At 31.2% G+C, this 13,450-nt stretch overlaps 1 protein-coding gene across 1 annotated transcript; it reads left to right on the top strand.

Annotated features, from left to right (window-relative positions):
* The first annotated feature begins 2,077 nt into the window (after window positions 1-2,077).
* LOC123910726 (serine hydroxymethyltransferase 6-like) lies at window positions 2,078-5,763 on the top strand. Its single transcript, XM_045961922.1, has 4 exons — window positions 2,078-3,439; window positions 4,200-4,605; window positions 4,862-4,963; window positions 5,068-5,763. The coding sequence occupies exons 1-4, from the start codon at window positions 2,405-2,407 to the stop codon at window positions 5,289-5,291; spliced, it is 1,767 nt and encodes a 588-aa protein (XP_045817878.1). The 5' UTR covers window positions 2,078-2,404; the 3' UTR covers window positions 5,292-5,763.
* Window positions 5,764-13,450: the final 7,687 nt, after the last annotated feature.

Raw genomic sequence — 13,450 nt, 5'->3', positions numbered from 1 at the left:
GAAATTTTTTTATTTTTTTTTAAAAATTCAGCATATAAAAATTGGTTTAATAATAAGTCACTAGGTTTGGTCTAGTGGTGAGGCGTTCAGGTAGTATGTTATAGGTCCTAGGTTCGATCCTCAACTCATTGTAAACAAAAAAAATAGTTTAATAATAATATTTGAAAGATATATTTTTTGAATTAATAAACTTAAAATATTGTAAAAAAAAAATAAAAACAACTTAAAATATTAAATTCTAAGTATCTTAAATAGTATTAATTTGATAAAAAAAAATTATTGAATTAAAGATGTCCTTTTATATCATTTTTTTTTGAAGAAGCCTTTTATATCATTTTAAATGTATCAGTCAGTTGAACCGCTAATTTTACCAAATATTTCAATCAACTTATCAGCTAAAAGCTATCAGCCATAAGTTATTTTTGCCAAACAGAGCTTTAGAGTTTCCGTTGTTTAACATGATTAATAGTATTTAGTAAAAAAAAATGATTATTAGTATAAAATTTGTAGGATATATGAAGTGAATTATTCTTTTTTAACCAAAAATAAAATAAAATGGCGAACTTCGTGCTGATTGTTTCTGAAAGTACAATAATGTCCTTATGTTACTAGATTTTTCAATCAAAGAGAAGGGTAATAATAGAAAAAAGAAAAATATCATCTGTGTTACCTGCATTATCATCTTTGAATGGAAAAGAAAAAAAAATCATAAACATCCTACATGTTTTTATATCTATAAGCAAAAATCACATTTTAGGTTCATTATTTAATCAGTGTATCTGATCTATAATATAGAACAGATATATTGAATACGCAATGAATTTAAAAAGATAATTTTTGCTTATATATTATCACTGATGGAGTAAGATAAATACGGTCCCTTAAAATTTAGTCACAATTTGGTCACCCATATAAAAACACGTATTATTTAATTATTTTAAGGGTCTTGCTAACGAGTGCCCCCGGGGCACTCTTTAAGCATTCCATTTAAAGAAACTTTTTATTCAAAAAGTTAAACACTATAATTTCCAATGCATTGACTTTACGTATTCCGATAAAAATTCTATAAAAAACTTACTATTTAAGGGCTTAAAGAGTGCCCCAGGGACACTATTTAGCATTTGCCTTATTTTAAAACACATATTATTTAATTACTTTCTTTTTCTACCTTTTAATGAACCATAGAGATAAAAAGACCATGCAAGTATTTCTCACAAGATAAATGACCATTTATCTTCAACTTCTCTCACAATTTCTCTCTTTATCAAATCGCCCAAACCAATCACGTAATGTATTTATTTTTGCCACCAAAAAAGTTACTTAAGTTACTTATCTACTACTATTAAAGAATGAAAATTAGTATAAAATAATTAATAATAAAGTTCTTTTTGACAAATTAATATCCCATTTAATTGTTAATGTAAGAAAAATTTAATTTTTAAATACATTGAATAACTCAAGATTAGATACATTAACTGGTTAATGTATTAAAAAACAATTTCTCTGTTATATTGGGCTGAAAATAGTAATAAATTAATTTTGTACAAATACTACATTTATTTATCGACCAAAAGTGAACAAATACCATGAAGTATGGAAAATACAAAATGCAATGAAGGAAGTATTTGATTTAACCACATCACACAGACGTCAGATAGTATACAGCAAAACATCAACAACGTCCAGGTGCATCCCCTAAACTAAACTAAAAACTAAACTAAATGGCTTTGGCTAAAATGAAAGAGTGAGACAAGTGGTGCACCATGCACCACTTGTCAATATCTCGATAACGAAAGCAAATTTTATAAAATTTATCGTTTGATTGAAAGTTTATATCATATAGATCATTCATATAAATTTTTAGAAAAATTGAACATCATTTGATATGTTATTGAGACTCATCAAGATTAACGGTTTATGAATTTTTACTGAATACCGTTAATTTTGATGGGTCTCAATAACACATCAAATGATGTTCAATTTTTCTAAAAATATATATGAATGATCTATATGATATAAAGTTTCAATCCAACGATAGATTTTATAAAATTTATTTCCGTTATCGAGATATTGACAAGTGGTGCACCGTGCACCACTTGTCACACTCTTTCATGTTAGAAGTTGCCACTAAATTAAACTAAACCCGATTCATCTTCTCATTAATTAATTAAGGATTAGGGTTTGGGTTTTCTTCTTCTTCTTCTTCCTCAAATCACTTCATTCTCTTCCTTTTTCCTCATCCAATCCATATTCAATCACCACCGCAAAACCTCTTCTCACTTCCTCTGTTGTTGTTGTTGTTGTTCTTCTTCTTCAAAGGCATAATCAATCAATCAATCAATCAATCAATCAATCAATCAATCGAATTCCATTTCTTCATTTTCGCACGCAAACTGTTTGTTTAATGGACCTCTCTCACCATCAATCCAATTTATCTCTCACCTTTTCATCTTCTCACTCTTCTCCGCCTCGCCGTCCTCCGATTCCCGACGACTCCATTTCTCTACATCTTGAATCCAGTTTCCGTGATCCATCGCACCCTGTCCCTACGGTTCCTCTTCAGCTCATGGAACCTCAAACGGATGCTGAATCGAACAACAATAACAACAACAACAACAACGATGATGATGATGATAGAGAAGTTGAAGAATTTCGCATTTTAGGTCATTCAATGTGTCTCAAAAGACGAAGGGATTGCGAATCCTCTACAATTACGACGACCAAGAGAGCAGCTTCCCTCGAACCCAATCTCGAGGCTCGAAAGGCTGCAGTTCGATCGTGGGGGGATCAACCATTGCAGGTAGCTGATCCTGATATCTACGAGATAATAGAAAAGGAGAAAAATCGTCAATTCAAAGGGATTGAATTGATAGCTTCTGAGAATTTTGTGTGTAGGGCTGTCATGGAAGCTCTTGGAAGCCATTTGACCAATAAATACTCTGAGGGAATGCCTGGTGCACGTTACTATGGAGGAAATCAATACATAGATGAAATTGAAATGCTTTGTTGCGACCGTGCATTAGCAGCGTTCAATCTTGATCCTAAGTGTTGGGGTGTGAATGTTCAGCCATATTCGTGTACCTCTGCTAATTTTGCTGTGTATACAGGATTGTTGTCGCCGGGGGATAGAATCATGGGGTTGGATACTCCTTCTGGAGGGAATACTAGTCATGGTTACTATACTCCCAACGGGAAGAAAATTTCGGGGGCATCTATATTCTTTGAGAGTTTACCTTACAAGATTAACCCTCAGTCAGGTTTTATTGATTATGATAAGCTTGAGGAAAGAGCACTCGATTTTCGTCCTAAGATACTTATTTGCGGGGGAAGCTCTTATCCTAGAGAGTGGGATTATGCTAGGTTTAGACACATTGCAGATAAATGCGGAGCTGTGTTATTGTGCGACATGGCCCAGATTAGTGGGATAATTGCAGCTAAGGTATGAATTATCTTCCTCCCTATACCTGTTGAGCTAGGATTTTTACTTTTGATTGTCATGGCTTGTGTCGGTGTTCCTTCATGGCCGTTGTGGATTGCATTTAGTTAATTACTTATGAGATTATACCAGTTGTGTTATTATTATTTTTTCCCATTTATTTTATATGATATGATTATCTGCAATTTAATCACATTAGTCCTTATAGATCAGTCAATTTAGTCCATGAAATTGTTCTTAAGGGACCAATGTGATTGAGAATTTTTAAATTAAGGCTATACCGTACAAATTCAGGGGCTATATTGGTCCCACTCTTTTCAAATCAGTACCTAGAATGGTTATTTTGCAGTTCAGAAAAAGATTTAATTGTTGTAATGTCTCACCCATTCACAAGGCTCACAAAGATTTCTGTTTGAATTAATGTCAGAGTCCATTTATTGTGGTTAATAGTTATGATCATGGAATATGAGAATACTGCTTAGTTTTTGAGGCTTGATATCAATTATTGGATCCCTGAGCAGGCTACTGGTTTTAATAAAATTTTCCGCTAATCTAAATAAAAATTTACCCGTATTGACTTTAACGTGTTGTCACACTTTTAAGTTAATCCTAGTAGGTCATTTTCTGGAATTACTGGACGGGTGTTTGGAGTCCATCAATGGAAGTTGCACAAATACTACCTAATACTAATTTGTGTACTTTCAATTTTGAACATATATATACCCGTTATTTTTTTTAACATATGATTTTCTGCTCCTTGCAGGAGTGTGTGAACCCGTTTGATTATTGTGATGTTGTAACTTCGACAACTCACAAGAGTCTTCGAGGTCCAAGGGGAGGTATAATTTTTTATAGGAAGGGAACAAAACCAAGGAAGAGAGGGATACTTCTAAGTCAGGGACATGAAAGTGATCAATATGACTTTGAAGAAAAGATAAATTTTGCTGTTTTTCCATCATTGCAAGGTGGGCCTCACAATAACCATATTGCTGCACTTGCTATTGCCTTAAAACAAGTGGCCACTCCTGAGTATAAGGCATACATGCAGCAGGTGAAGAAGAATGCTCAAGTTTTAGCATCTGCTTTATTGAGAAGAAAATGCCGCCTGGTAACTGGGGGTACAGACAACCATTTAATACTTTGGGATTTAAGGCCCCTAGGATTGACAGGTATTATATGGTTGTGTCATATTTTTATGATATATTGCTGATTGCATCTTTGTTTGTTTAGTTCTAACTTGTCAACTAGACTCATCTATTTTGCATGCTTTCTGCACTTCACATTGGTTTTGAGTTTGATAGCCACTTTGTGATCAAACATTATGCATGAGTCATATGGTTCAAGCTGGACAGTTGTTAATGTTTGATTCTTATGTTTTTGTATATGGTAATAACAAGACCTGTGTTTTGTTTTTTTGGCTTGTAGGTAAATTTTATGAGACGGTTTGTGAGGCATGCCATATTACTTTGAATAAAATTGCTATTTTTGGTGACAATGGAACTATAATTCCTGGAGGAGTAAGGATAGGTGAGCGATCATTTATATGCTTGTATCTTCTATGTTTTGTATGCTCAGAATATTTGATAGGCAGTGCATTCTTATGAGACAGTTTTTTATGTTGTATTACCAAGGTACCCCTGCCATGACTTCAAGAGGGTGTTTGGAGACCGATTTTGAGACAATGGCTGATTTTCTCTTTAGAGCTGCACAAATTGCAAACATGCTGCAGAGGGAGCATGGGAAGTTGCAGAAGACTATTTCCAAGGTACTTGAGAGCAATAGGGACATTCTTGAGCTCCGGGCACGGGTTGAAGCTTTTGCAACTCAGTTTGCATTGCCGGGTTTTGACATTTGAACATAATGCATATGGTGTGCAATGTGGTATAAAACAACAGTACATAATTGAGTGTCGCCATTGAGGTTTTTTGGTAATCAAGCAACCTGTTCCTGCCTTGATGGACCGTTCCTGCTGAACGCAGCAAGTTGGCCATTACAGGGGTTGGAACAGAGATTCTTGACCAACCAACCTGAGTACAAAATTCTTATGAGGAATCTGCAGAAAATAATTAATCTGATAAAGGTTAGTCACCTTAAATTCTTTTACCTTCTGTTTCATGATGAAAGCAATGGTAATCCTGTTTTTACTTGCCACATATTACCCGTTTTTTTATATGATAGTTGTACTCCTTTTCAGCAACAATACAGTGCCGAGTTAATTGTTAAATATACAGGTTAATGTGTTGAATAAGTGATTACTTTGTATCCTTGTATAAATACAATATCAATTATCATTTATTTTCTTAAGAAAGCTTGATGATTCTTTTATAGTTGTTGGTAATGGAAACATCTTTCCGAAGCTGTTTTGAGTTCATTCAACTTCTGTTAGTGCGATATTTTTTATTGACTTGTACTAGAGGATTGAAGTATTTTGTGTCATTGAATGGGAGTTGTTACTTGTCCGATCTATATGTTTATTAATTAGATACTTAGCCACATTTACTATATTTTTTGAGAGAGGGTGTATTTGGCAAATAGTTGGAGTTCTTGAATTAGTCTTGTAAATGTGGTAAGACTATCTAATGGATCTCAATATCTCATTTTTCCCCATAATCCCCCTTACGACAGTGTAAGTTGTCCTAAAATAAATTTAGAATGTCACTTGTAAATATCTGGTTTAGTGGGACTGTAGGAGATATGAGATGATTGTATGTATATATATATATATATATATATATATATATATATATATATATATATATATATATATATATATATATATATATATATATGTATGCGTGTAATGTAATAAACATGAGCATTTCAACTATTTTAAATGAATATAATCCTCAGTATATTTTATGACACTGAATCTTATTAGAAATTAATCTCATTTCTCCACAGCATAGTTGTATTGGTTAAGAGTATGGGTATGATCATGCTTCTTTGGTGGTTTAACATACAGCGGATTCTACCGTGGGCTATGCATACTAATAAAATAATAAATCAGGACCGTTCTTTTATGAGGGTACACAATAAAGTGCATGTATTTTATAATTTTTCATTATTCACACTCTCTTCCCTTCCTTTGATGTCTCAAGTTTTTCAAGCAAACAAATCATTGTAGAAAAATGTTGAATCAATAGTGTGTTTCAAAAATTAAAATCAAAAGCGAAAACAAAGCACGAGAGAACATAGTAATTTTGAAGGGTTGAAGAAAAAATAAATGGATATGTGAAAAAATTCTGGGTATTGAAAAATTCAAGAGAGGAGATTAAAAAATTCTTGTAAATAAAAAGATACCCATATTTATCCACCTCATTATCCACACTTTTTGAAGAAAAATATGTTCTTAAATGCAGCAAGGCTTAGTTTAATTGTACTGGTGGGACTGGTATGGAAATGCATGTAAGTTTTGTCCTTTCTCTCCTGTGTGTTAACCGGTAATTGTTCGACCTAATTTGCTTTACATCTTTGTGCACGAGATTCACCATCAGATTTGATGCAGTGATTGGGAATAACACTGTTTGAAATGACATTTATTTAAGATTAAAATTTCATGTAATATAAATTAGCAGATTAGTGACTTGAAAATTCTTGCTGTTTCATTCACAAGTCCATAGAGGAAATTGGTTTAGTTTGAGAAAAATTTACCCAGAAGTATTATAAAATTTCCACTTGCCATAATGAAAAACATGTTAAAATGAATGATATAGTATTAATTATTATATTAGAAAGGGGTAAATGTCAAAGAAACTAAGCAGGGAAAGCCGACTCTCGTAGATTCGTAGAGTTTACCTCATATTAAAATTACATGTATATAATTTAATTTATTATAAATTTAAAATATATAAAAAAAAATCAGACCATTTATTTCTAATCCAAATGCTCATCATTGAAATTTTTGGTATCTTCGGCCAATTAAAATAATTGTGCCCTTTATAATCATATCATTGGAACCGTTTCTTTATACACAAAGGAAGAACTTGAACAAGAAACTTGCGCGTGTCAAAGCGAACATAAAAGTAATCACCAATGTAATTATGAGAATTGTCAATTATTTGGAAAAAAAATAATTTATATCCCTCCAATTCTCAAGGGAAATAGTTTTTAGTTTCTATGTTTAGTTTTTACTTAATTTTAATCTCTATTTTTTCTTACACAATGTTTTCTTTTGTTACCATGATACGAAATTTTCACCGTCGTTAGCAATGATTAATCTACGTCGGGGAACTTATGTGACACACAAAATGAGTTTTCCCTTTCCAACCGAATTTTTTTCGTACGCATGAGTCAGGAATCTAACCCCTAACCACATACTTAAGGAGACCAAAACCCTTTACCACTTGAACAAATTCACTGTTGGTTCTTACACATAGTTTTAGTCCCTCCTAAAACTAAATTTGTTTAATTATCATTAAAATCTTTAATTTTTAATGATTTTTTATAGGCATGTTTAAAATATCATATAAAGTTTATTTACTAAAATTTAGAATTTTTTAACATGATACGAATTAAATATGATTTTTTTAAACAACAAAAAATCTAGATAAAAGTAATGAAAATTATGACCTATAAATCATTTGAGTTCGTTTTTTTTGGAGAATGATGTTTAAAATATACCTGCAAAAGAATCATTCTAAAATACAAGTTATCTTAACATTAGGGACCTAAATTGAGGGCATGATTATTTTCTAGGGGCTAAAAATTTAATAAAAAATAAATAAGGAGTAAACTAAGAAGGTCACTATTCTGTAAAGGCCAAAAACATATTTAGTCCTTAAAAATATATGCATCAAAGTGAGTTTTATAGTAGGATGAACTCATTAATTTTTTTTTTATTCCACCGGAGGAACCTGACGTGACAAACTGAATTGCATAAAAATTGTAAAAATACCTTAAGTAAATTACAATATCATCCCTGTCTTATTATTTTACCATTGGATAATTAGTAGTGTATGAAAGGTCAATCGGAGATCTTCTAAAGACAAGTGAATTAGTTAACTATAAATATTCCCTCTAATTTTTCTAACCTACAAAATATTATTAATGGATTTATCTGTATACCTTACATCTTTCATAATTTATTTTTAATGGGTGGTCCATAAAAATTATATGGTATATGTACCGGGCCATGGACCAGGGTGTGATTTGTTAAGGCCCAATACGAAAAAGCCCAATGGGAGCATCTAAAGGAGAAGCGTGAAAACAACCATGAAAAACACATGATAAGCGTGATCCACCATGACTTGGAAAGGAAGGAAGAAACTTGGAGAAGAAGGAAGAAGCTTGGAGAAGAAGGAAGAAGCTTGGAGAAGAAGGAAAGTAACCGCCCACTACCCATGAATTCCTCTCCAAGCAAGGCGGTTATCAAGCAACAAGAGGAGATTTTTTGCCTATAAATAGGGTCTGTTTCAAGAGAAGGAGGGAGAGGTTTTTTCACTGATTCTACATAGACAGTTGATTCATTCTAAACAATTTTTTCATTCTTGTAAAGAGAATCAATTTTTTCTCTGATCATATTTATATCGGTTATCAATCTTGAGTAATACAAACCCCCTTGTTTTTTTACCAGAACAGTATACATCATGAAAGCTACCTTGAGCGGTAGGGTGGTAGCAGTTTAGGCTGGGAAGTTGTTCATGACTTAATGTGGTCCATTCCCAATCAATTAATCATGAAGGCAACATGGATTGTAAGATTTTGGTAACATTTGAGAAGAATAAAAGTTAACCCTACTTTGGTATTGTAAAAAAAAAAAAAAAAAGTTAACCTATTTTGGTGACATTATAAGGTCTAAGCTATTAATTCTGGCCTCTGGCAAAAGAGATTATCATCTAAGTATGTACTGTACTTTGGAGCCATATCTAGACCATGCATTCTTTCTATATACAGTAAATCTCGATGGCCACTTCTCTGCCATATAATTTTCGTGAATATTTCCTAAATATTTGATCATCTGCTTTCTCATCACTCTCTTTCACTTTTCTAATCGTTGGCTTATAAAACAGTATTAGTATATCAACGAGTCTTTAAATACTTCAATGAAGGAAAAAGTAAACATTGTATTTACGTATTTGCTTGATTAAATAGAAAATCAAGTAACTTTTTTTAATGACATCATTTTCCGGTAGATAAATAAGATATATAAAATAAAAAAGAGCATAATTTTTTTTTTTAATATTATAGAATTGGGGGGAGACGTGATCTCTTGAAGACAGTGAACAACTCCTCTTTCTAATTCTACCTACATTCTTGACTCAATGAGAATTTCCTTCCCCGAATCCCCGAACTTCATTTAGTTGTTTTTTTCGTTGTTGTTGTTGTTGTTGTTTTCTATTGCATAAAAAATATTAATGAAATTTGAACCTAGCACTCTATGCATACTACCAAAAAATTTCATTACTACACCAAAAATATTGGCTTAAAATGAGCATATTTATTTGATAGGTTTTCACAATTTCTCTTTTTTTGTGTTTGTGTTTGTTTGTTGTCAAGTAGCCTAATTGATAAAAATTATATTTTAAAGGTGAATAAGTCGAGTGTCCGGAGTTTGAACCACAATTTTGCACACACACATATATATATATATATATATATATATATATTATAATGTTCCTACCAACTGAATTAATTAAACTAACTCACGGGAACACAATTTCTCTTTATTCGAGGAGAATAAATTTTGATGTGAAGCGTAAACTCTAAAATACTACTAAATTTTTTTTTTTTGACGCAATATATTTTTCTATTTAGAAAAATGTTAACAAATATCTTTAGCTGAATAACTTTTATATAGAACGATCCGGTATGTATTTTTTATTTTGACTAGCGGTTGACATGTATTTTCAAGACAATTTTTTTGAGTTTTTTAAATAATAACGCCACCCTTGGGCATCATTGTGTTATTTTTTTTATGCCAATAATTTTGCACTTTATTTGTACTACTATATTTTTTTTTGTCAAGTAGCCTAGTGGCTAGAAAATTCACCTTTAAAGATGAATAAGTGGAATGTCCCGGGTTCGAACCCAGGCTCCTGCACATATAGTGCGATGTCCTACCAACTGAGTCAAGCTCACGGGGACTATTTGTTTGTACTACTATTTTATTATTCTAAGATTAGTCAATTTTTTTTTTTTATTCTAAGTCAATAATTTTATTTTGGGTCGTACTAATTTATGTCTTAAAAACATACATTTTATAATTTAAAAGTAAAAATTTTATATTAAAAAAACAATTTTAAATTTTTCAAGGAACATAATGCACATCTTTTAAAATAATATTGATTTATGGGAGTTTCATAACATATACTCTACTTTGAGAAGCATACTTCTTCCATTTTTAATTAAGTATATATTTTAGGCTTTGTTTGGTTTGAAGGAAAAAAAATTGAAGGAAGGAAAATTACAGAAACTGATGGATGAATTTGGACTAATTCTAGTTCAAGTTCATCCATCGACTTTCGTAATTTTCTTTTCTTCTATTTTCTTTCCACTCAACCAAACAAACCCTTAGATTCATTGAACTAGTTATGAATCTGATCTATATTGCGAAATTAAAGTTGAAAGATGATAGTTACTTGGTGTGAGTGTAATTAGTAAAGCAATGGTAGCTAGCTAGCTATAGAGGTCACTGGAAATGGAAGATACTACCGTGATATACAAAGTAAAGTAGTATAGTCATATCATACGCCGGAAACACATAGAATATTCTTCATTATTGCTTAGTGAATCAATGAATGAAATTAATAAATACTCAGAGAAGAATATTGTGCATTTGCAAGGGAGAGATCTCAAATTGCTAGCTAGTAGTACTAGTACTATATATCGATCTGTTGATACTACTCCTATAATAGTACTAACCTAATCAGACAAAACAAAAAGCCATGCACCTTATAGTGGAAACAGATTTATTTCTTCAGTAACTACTTCGTCGTCGCAATTATAGTATAAACCGATTGATATTTTTTTATTGCATAAACCGTCTGGTTTGAATGGATGACTGAGATCATATTAGTATATATATGATCTAAACCGTTCGGTGTGAAATAAATGGTTGGAATTGATTACTGCGTTAAACTGCTTGCTTTTTAAATTAATTACGGTAAATCTGATTCCTCTTATAGCTAGTTATTTGTGTAGTTCGGGGGATATAGTACGAGTTAAAATCCTGTCCATTTTTTATTATTATTATTATTATTATTATTTTCATTTTCTACATTTACTTTAGTTTTAAAATATTTTAGGTGTATGTGTCAAAAAAATAATATATTTTAGGTGTATAAAGAAATTTGAATGTATTTAATGCTACATTTTTAAAATTATATAGTAATAAAAGAAATGAAAAAAATATAAATAGATAGGATCCCATTGTGGCATTGTCTTACTCATTGCAAATTTTCTTCATTATTATTTCCAATCACATCACTATAATATATATAGAGGCCAGGAATCTCATTATATAATAAGGTACATATATATGCATGTGTGAAGTACATTATATCCATTTCAAGGTACAATATATATATGGTAATGTCAAACATGCATATACTGCAAATATAGAATTATCACCACTCTTGTCAGAAAAAAGAAAAAGAAGAATTATCACCACAAATTCTATGTTCCCATGGAAAAATAAAAGCACTCAATTTGGTTCACATATATAATTTGCAAGATCTATCCGGTGTTTAATTTGTGATGACCCATAAATTTAATGTCCTAAAGTTTTAAGTGAGGCTCAATATTCAATCAATCGTGAAGCTCAATATTCAATGCGTTAAACTCCCCTCTCATGCCCAACAATAATAGTCAAGAGAGCTTTAATTTTATTTTCCTAAAATAGAATTTAAATATATAATTTTTTTTTTGGTAACAAAAGAGAAAAAGAAAGAAAAACAAAATCAAAAGAAAGGGGGGCTACTCCCTCACAACAGATATCCCCCAACATCCTGCAAGCTCAATAGGAGGTTCTGTTAACATCACCGGTGGCGAATTCGACGATGCTTCCGACTTGGCTAAAAGACCTGCACACCTGTTATCCTCCCGAAATGTATGCTCAAAATTTAAATATAGAATAAAATAACACTAACAACATCTTTTATGCCTCATGAAATCACTTTTAAATGTTTTTATTTATTTGATGAAATTATGTTGAATATTGTATCTAAATACTTATAAATTAACCATAACTTTTTTACTCATTTTCTTTGTTTAGATCCTTAAAAGAAGTTATGAAGATGGTGCACCCATTTTTAATGGTTGTACCGTTAACTCATAAAAAATGTTAGCGCACTCTTAACATAATTTAATCAATTTTTTTTGCTGTTGAGATCTTAATTACTTTAAATACAAGATTAAGATTTGTCTCATTAATTGAGTGATATTGTCCCATGAAAAGTGATATTGTCGACCAAATCCTACTTATGATATATAGCAAGGTAAATACTAATCGACCATATTTAATATTTTAGTGGAGTCACAAACGTGCGGGAATGACATTCTTCTCTTCTTCAAAAGTTGAAATAGTAACATTTATTACTTTTCTTATAAGCACTTTTGTTAGTACAAATTTAATTTACAGATGAATCTGGTCTAATTGAGGGGATTATACTCTGATTTGTTTTTTTAAACTAAATAGTATAAATATTATCGCATATCTTTAAAAATTAATCTCATGATATATATATCTATGTTAAGGGGTTGACATCCCGCACTACAGTACTATTGGTAGATTTGAACCTAACTCAACCCTATAAAACCCACTTGTAAGGTGGGGATAATGGTGGATCTGTAATATTAGTTTAGAGTTTATTATTAATAACCGTAAGTCTTTCGGTACATATTTTAAGTATTAGTGTAAATAATAGTTTATATTCTATTATTGTTGATTTCAAGTCATTCGTTATACATAGTGTATTATTTTAAGTTATATACTTTATTTTAATAATCAACTTTGACTTTGTTCGTAAAAAAGAAATTTTGACAAACAAAGTTTGTTAGTTTATTATTATTTTTTTA

This window comes from Trifolium pratense, linkage group LG2, assembly GCF_020283565.1.
Source record: "Trifolium pratense cultivar HEN17-A07 linkage group LG2, ARS_RC_1.1, whole genome shotgun sequence".
Taxonomy (NCBI): Eukaryota; Viridiplantae; Streptophyta; class Magnoliopsida; order Fabales; family Fabaceae; genus Trifolium; species Trifolium pratense.
This window is presented reverse-complemented; position numbering and strand designations above follow the sequence as displayed.

What these genes read in the sequence shown, in the direction of transcription:
- LOC123910726 (XM_045961922.1), top strand. Translation starts at nt 2,405, where the DNA reads ATGGACCTCTCTCACCATCAATCCAATTTATCTCTCACCTTTTCATCT. An exon ending in GTGGGATAATTGCAGCTAAG is followed by an intron (nt 3,440 to 4,199) that starts GTATGAATTATC and finishes TGCTCCTTGCAG; the next exon opens with GAGTGTGTGAACCCGTTTGA. An exon ending in TCCTGGAGGAGTAAGGATAG is followed by an intron (nt 4,964 to 5,067) that starts GTGAGCGATCAT and finishes TGTATTACCAAG; the next exon opens with GTACCCCTGCCATGACTTCA.